This window comes from Lampris incognitus, chromosome 2, assembly GCF_029633865.1.
Source record: "Lampris incognitus isolate fLamInc1 chromosome 2, fLamInc1.hap2, whole genome shotgun sequence".
NCBI classification, from domain to species: domain Eukaryota; kingdom Metazoa; phylum Chordata; class Actinopteri; order Lampriformes; family Lampridae; genus Lampris; species Lampris incognitus.
The window spans coordinates 116,965,559-116,972,859 of record NC_079212.1 but is presented as its reverse complement, the minus strand read 5'-3'; the positions used below and the strand labels follow the sequence as shown (position 1 = coordinate 116,972,859).

Here is a 7,301-nt window from a genome sequence, read left to right as displayed (position 1 = left end):
ATTTATTACTTGGAGCCTTATAGACACCCTGTCAAATAGGGCCAATTCATTACAGTATCTTAATGATCTACAATAGGACCTTTGTGCTCAAGTTTGAGGTAGGACGGCATGAAAACTTTGTTCATATCATGCCCAGCAGTGTATAACCCGCCTCCCCCGCCCACACATACACACACACACACAGAGCGAGAGCACAGCAAATTATTCACAGTATCATGCTTTATTCCCTTTCATATAAATGTGCACAGAAGTTTTCTGTTCCACAACTGAAAAAAACAATCAGGGTATTATGATGATAGGGTTGCAATTAAATTATACCTCCATGAAAACGCTGAAGGGGATCTGTTAGCCTCTAAATTGAATATATACACCATGAAAGCAAGGCTGCAGAGCAGGAACTCACTGCTGTTGGGAAATTCTACACATTTCCTCACCGATTGTTTAGAGGTGTTGATTGGGAACCAAATCTAGTATGACAGTAATCTTTGACATCGCTTTCTTTCCCATCCAGAACTGGTTGATGTGCTTCACTCTCTGATTGGCTGAGTAATCAAGTGATAAAGCAACATCACAGTTGTTGTCTATCAGCTAATTGCACAAGGACACTGCAGTGGGGAGTGCACAGGTGTTAGTTCACTTTGAGTCAATTGGCTTTTTTCATTTGCAAGTGCATTGTGATTTTTTTGGGGGGGGGCATTCCCAAGCTATCCATTGCGAAAAGGCGATTGTACATGAAACGACTTATCCAGCGAAAGCTTCCACAACAGATTAGTTTACTGGTAAGTATGAGAAAAGACAAAAAAGCTATTCATTAAAACAACTTTTATTGATTCATTAGCAAGCCACAATTGGCTGCCCTCTGGAATCTTCATGTGTAGCAGCCAAAAATGTAATTCAAATAACCATAGTGATGATATTCACAATGAGACTTTTTTTTTCAGTCTCACATCACATTCGATATTCTTCCTGTCTCAGTAGATTATAATCACTAAACTGGCAGCGACAGAAATGATTATTGTACAGTCTCTTTTAAATAATTTCTGGGAGATATTTTAAATCTCTATTACACTAGGGAGCTCTCTGTAAAGAGAGGTGGGACAGTGAAAATGAGAAAATCAGGTATAGCAGAATTGTATAACAGAATTTTTTTTTTTACATACAGCAGTATTGACAATGCACCGCATAGTTTGATATCCATTCATTTGAAACCACACATCCCTTAGAAACCATCATGCCCCAGTAGCCCTTATTACCAAGCCCTAACAGGAAAAGGCAAACTAGTGTATACATCTGGCTCTTAGCCATATGCCTCTACCAACACTTTACGACAGCGGGACACGGTTCTCTTCCTGCCCATGTTCTTTCTGTGCATTTTTTCTTCTGTGTGTGCCAGGCTCCAGAGTGCTGTTGGTGATGTCCACTAGCTCCCTCCTTTGGGACAGCATTGTCACCATGTGCTCCAGCTTCGTGCGGATGGCAGAGTAGCGGTATTGGCGCTCTTTTGACAGTTTTTGGAAGCAGTCTTTGAGGCTGCTCTCTGGAGCGACTGGGCTGTTGCAGATGGGAGAACGGCAGTCAGACATGTGGTGGGAGACGCTCTGCCTGTGAGATGCCAAGCCAAAGGAGAGAGAGGCAGCTTGGTCCTGGGTAATATTTGGATCATTATGGGTGGTAGCAATGGATGCCATATGGTCAGAGGGCTGAAGTCCAGAATGTTGGAGTGGGCTTTCTATGTCAGTCTGGGTGTCACTGTCCACTGTGGAACAGCTGGTCTGAGTGGAGATGTGGTTATACAGGATAGGTGGCTTCACCGGCTCTACAATTGCTGGGGCATCTGTAGGGAAAAACTGGGCAGTGCTACCAGCTAAGAGCTCCTCCTGGATATGCTGCTCTGCCAAGTCATCACCGATGGTGGAGGAGTCGGATGCCAGGCTGATTTTAGGGCCTGCTTCCCCAATCAGAGGCTCACAGACAGGCTGGGTCTGAGCATGTGACTTGTGAGTAGGTGTACTGGTCACACACATTGGCTCCACAAGCTGCTCCCAGGCATTGTGATGGATGGAATTGACTGGATGTTTGATCAGGAGAGAGTCATAGAGTCCACTGTTACGGGGACTGCGAGTGCTTTGAGTGTTGAGAGGGACAGACTGGCCATAAAGGATTCGAAACTCCTCATCAAAGTTCTCTGTGATCTGGCCAGAGAGCTCAATAAGGTTGCTGCTATTCAGTTTACCGTCAGTCCAGTTGAACCTGCAAAAGAGAGGGGAATTTAAAAACATGGCAGACTGATGGATATTCTTTTACAGTACATTGAATAATTACCACCAGTTAACATGTCAATTACTCAAAACCCACAAGAAAATGTATTTTTAAGACAAAGTCTAGAAGTGCTAACATTTTCAGTCTCCTAGAGGATAGGTGGCTTACCTGTAAGAACCTGTAGCCACTCGGTTCCCATCTATCAGCATGAACCGTTCATGAACCTGTCCTGTTATCCTTGCTCCAGATCTCATGAAATAAGTTATTCCAGTTATAGTTCGCACCCTCATTTTCTTTGAGAACAAAAGAAAAGATTTAGGGCTTTAAAACAAAATCTGAAAGATACAACTTGAAGAAAATAGAGCCATGCTATTGCCAATGAACAAACCACATACCTGAAGGTCATCCAACCGAACACTGATATTGCGGCACATCTTAAGGAAAGCAGGGGCACATGACTGGTCAAGGAGGATGTAGACGGGGACTTTACGCTGGGTGCAGGCATCCTGAAGATCCTTAAAGATGTCCAGGTCTGTCAGAGAGTCTGTGACTATGGCAATCACCTGTAATGGAAAAACACTGAGTAAATATTGTATTTATTTATGGCTGCATCCTTGCTCTCTCAGATTTGGTGTGCGGCTGTGTTTTAATTATCACTTTCAAGGTCGCATTCAAACATCTTGGTCAGACTCGCTCCTTTTCATAAGGTGTACTCCTAATGAGACAGTGGTTGGTTACCATGGCAATCAGCAGCAATGTTCGTTTAGCAAATAATTGACTTCCACACAAGACAAGTAGATGCACTCCAGAGCTCTTCTACGCCCCCCCCCAAGCTGCATTCTGGGAAAAATTCTTATTCAGTTTGGATAGAAATTCTACATTCTGTTGTAGTGTCGTGGATTACAAACTGATTTAGATGTGACTTTTTTAAACCAGCACTACACATGCAGTTAAGCCGAGAGTTTCCCACAATAAAAAGCAAGTGAGCCCACGTGTCCATCACAATGTGTTTCAAGTTAAAATAAAAGTGGATAATGGCATTCCATTATAAGGAAAGGACAGAAACTAACTTGATCATCTGAGATGGTCAGTGATAACCTTATGCAGGTAAGGCTTGCACAGATGTTTGCACTTCAAAAAGCTGTTGTGATTTATATAGTTCTAAATGACAACCAGAACATTAAATTCAATACATTTTGTTATGGCCTCAATCATAGACTTACTCATCAGTAACATCTCTTCAGTCTGATGTATTGGCTGTTGCAATCAAGTTGGGGCACATCAGGAACGCAGGTCTGGGCCTAACGTCCCTCCCTTCCACATGTTTTCTTGTTTTTAAGACTGGAGAAATTCAACTGACAAAATGCTGCTCGTGTATAGCAATGAATATAAATGGGGTTTTTCCCACTCGGTCTTCCTATGTGTTTTGTCAAAACATTTTAGATCATCCTAAATTAAACATCTGTCTTGTTGCTTAAATGTGTCTCCTGTTCATATCTAAAATTGGAAAAGTAAAAACGTGGCAAATTTCGCTCATTACGTTTGGAGCAGGCAGCACGGTGGCCCCATAGCAAGAAGGTCCTGGGTTTGATCCCCAGACTGTCCCAGGTCCTTTCTGTGTAGAGTTTGCATGTTCTCCCCATGTCTCCGTGGGTTTCCACCGGGTTCTCCGGTTTCTTCCCAGCGTCTAAGACCTGTTTGTTAGGGTAAATACTCCTGTCTGTGTCCCTGAGCAAGGCAATAGCAAAAATAACTGGAGTTGATCCCCAGGAGCTGTACTGCAGCTGGCCACTGTTCCTTTCCCATAGGATGGGTTAAATGATCACTGCCTGGTTCATCTTCTCCCAACCTACAAGCAGAAACTAAAATCTGCAAAGCCTGTGGTTAAAACTGTGAGGCGATGGACCAACGAGTCAAAACTGGAGCTTCAGGCCTGCTTTTAACTGCACTGATTGGAGTCTTTTTGAGGCTGCATCTACAGACCTGGATGAACTTACTGACACTGACATCTTACATTAGCTTTTGTGAGGACGTGTGTGCCCACCAAAACACTCTGCACCTTCAAAAACAGTAAGCCCTGGTTCACAGCAAAACTCAGGCAGCGTTGTCAGGCCAAGGAGGAGGCCCACAGGAGTGGCGACAGGATCCTGTACAATCAAGCCAGAGACACACTGACAAAGGAGATCAGCGTAGCCAAAAGGGAGTATACTGAAATGCTGAGAAACAGGTTTTCAGCTAACATCTTGTGTCTATGTAGCGAGGCCTGCAGGACATACCCAACTACAGGACAACCAACTACAGGACCCCCCCCCCCCACACACACACACACACTTTAGAGAACCTTCAACCAGCTGACAACTTGAATGTTTTACTGCAGGTTTGACCAGCCCACTTTCATGCCATTCATCCGCTCCGAATCAGACATCACACAACCAACTGCACCCCGTGCCATCACCCCACATCCGGCCTGGATGGCGTGTCACCCTCTTGTCTAAACAGACCAGCTGGCACCCATCTTCATACTGATCTTCAACAGATCATTGATGCTGTGTGAAGTCTACTACTGCTTCAAACGCTCCACTATCCTCCTGGTCCTCAATAAACTCTCATTCACTGGACTGAACGACTACAGGCTGATCGCCCTGACGTCTGTGGTCACGAAGTCCTTTGAGAGACCGGTGTGACTCACCTGAAAGACATTACAGGTCCTGTGTTGGACCCCCTGCAGTTTGTCCATCTGGCAAACTGGTCAGTCAACATGGGACTGCACTATATCCTGCAACACCTCGACTCCCCATGGACATACGCAAGGATCCTGCTCGTGGACTTCAGCTCAGCGTTTCAACACCATCACCCCAGAAGTCCTACTCACCAAACTCATCCAGCTCACTGTGCCCGCCCCCACCTGTCAGTGGTTAAAAAAACTTCCTGACAGCAGGCAGCAAGTGAGTCTGGGGAAAATCCCATCAAGTACCCGGACAATCGGCACTGGCAGCCCCCAGGGATGTGGGCTCTCCCTTTTACTCCTCTCCCTCTACACAAATGACTTCATCCCCGGAGACCCATCTGTTAAACTCCTGAAGTTTGCAGATGACACAACAATCATCGACCTCATCCGGGACGTCGACGAGTTGAACAGCTGGCCTTCTGGTGTGGTCATAACAACCTGGAGCTGAACACGCTCAAAACTGTGGAGATGAAAGTGGGGTTTAGGAAGATCCCCCAACACTGCTCCCCCTCACCACACTCAATGGCACTGTGTCTGCTGTGGAAACCTTCAGGTTTATGGGATCCACAATCGCCCAGGACCTAAAGTGGGTGTCCAACATGGTCACAATCATTAAAAAAGCCCAGCAGAGGATGTACTTTCTGCGCCAGCTCAGGAAGTTCAACCTGCCTCAGGAGCTGCTGATTCAGTTCTACTCTGAAATAATCCAGTCTGTTCTCTGCACATCCATCACTGTCTGGTTTTGCTTGGCCACCAAACAGGACAGGAACAGACAACAACGGACAGTCAGGATTGCAGAGAAACTCTTTGGTGCCAACCTACCCTCCATCCAGCACTTACGCATCCCCAGAGTCAGGAAACGGGCAAGCAACATCATTGCAGACCCATCACACCCTGGTCACAACCTGTTCCAACTCCTCCTCCCTCTGGTTGGCGTTATAAAGCACAAAAGCCAAAACAACCAGACAAAATAAGTTTCTTTCCACAGGCAGTCACTCTAGTGAAGTCATACAGTGTCAGAAACAATCCATGTGCAATACACCTGTAACACTGAACATCCACTGTACCTACAAATACATTTCATATATATTAATATATACTAAATTATCTCTCCCTCTCTCGTGTGTGTGTGTGTGTATGTGTACATATATATTCAAATAAATTCTTTAATGACAGCACAAGCCTGTTTCATTCCATAAGCAATTGACAACTGATGATTGGTCATTAAAGAATTTATTTGAATCACTGGATTATTTTGCTCCTTGTTTGTTGAGCACTTTCCCTACCGTTAAATGAAACACTCAACGGTAGGCAAAGTACTGTAGTTTAAGCAGTTAATATTGTCAAAAATAAATCTAAGCAAGCTGTATATACTGTATATAGTATACATGCATATTCTGTCATGTCCACCTACCTCATGTATATCAAGCAACCTGTTAACATTTTTATTCCAGTATCTTTGCACTCTGCACCATTGCACTGTTGTCTTCCTTTAATAACGTGATTTTTTATTATACTTTTTATATAAATCTATAACTGTACATAGTAGTTAAATGTTTATGTTTACTTTGTTGTCTTTGTTTTACCTGTTTTAACTATTCTGTGTAAGTACATGGGGAGCAATGGAGGAACTGGAGTCAAATTCCCTTTATGTGTAGGCCTACACTTGGCCAAATAAACTGATTCTGAAATGCTGAGGTTAAATTTCGTTGTATGCTTGGTTACAATGACAAAGTTTCTTTCTTAAAGCATCATCTAACTGATAAAATTACAAAATCGTCTTCGGGCTGTCGTTTCGATAATTCATTTTCCTCTCACGCATACCTCTTTGGCACTTCTAATCATTCGTCTCGCAGCTTCCTTGCAACTATAAACGCACTCGTTGAAGCTGGGTTGAAAATGTGCAACGGCGCGGGTAACACCCCGATAGGAGCCCTTGGTGAACGACGGCCAGCCAATTTCCAGCACCGGAGGTTCCAGATCGGACATCTCGGGGAAATACGTGAGGGACGAGCAGTCAACGGAGCCGCAGGCCGACTGATCGGCGGTCAACCCGTCTGCGTACGCCGACAGACGCGGCACCACTGCGGCGCGCATGACCCGGTGCGTCTCTTCGTCGGAGAGAAAGTTGGGAATCCTCTCCTTCCCGAGGAAATCCAGAAACCTGTCGACTCCCCCCGACAAGAGTTCCTCCAAAGCCAGTCGGTGTCTTTCGTTGTACAATTCCTGCAGATTCAGACCGTTCTCCTTCTTCGAAGCCCAGCCGCCCCCCTGTGGCTCATCCAGACACTGGGATAGCGCCATGATTCTACGA

General features: G+C 44.9%; 1 protein-coding gene across 1 annotated transcript; it reads right to left on the bottom strand.

Annotated features, from left to right (window-relative positions):
- Positions 1 to 865: 865 nt before the first annotated feature.
- On the bottom strand, positions 866 to 7,293 carry fam83d (family with sequence similarity 83 member D). The gene is made up of 4 exons (XM_056273090.1): positions 6,812 to 7,293; positions 2,655 to 2,822; positions 2,428 to 2,552; positions 866 to 2,250 (listed from the first exon to the last, which is right to left on the bottom strand). The coding sequence occupies exons 1-4, from the start codon at positions 7,289 to 7,291 to the stop codon at positions 1,323 to 1,325; spliced, it is 1,701 nt and encodes a 566-aa protein (XP_056129065.1). The 5' UTR covers positions 7,292 to 7,293; the 3' UTR covers positions 866 to 1,322.
- Positions 7,294 to 7,301: the final 8 nt, after the last annotated feature.

Coding starts and splice junctions, on each gene's coding strand:
- fam83d (XM_056273090.1), bottom strand. CDS start 7,291: ATGGCGCTATCCCAGTGTCTGGATGAGCCACAGGGGGGCGGCTGGGCT. Junction 2,553..2,654: donor TTCGGTTGGATGACCTTCAG/GTATGTGGTTTG, acceptor TTGTTCTCAAAG/AAAATGAGGGTGCGAACTAT. Junction 2,251..2,427: donor GTGGCTACAGGTTCTTACAG/GTAAGCCACCTA, acceptor TCTCTTTTGCAG/GTTCAACTGGACTGACGGTA.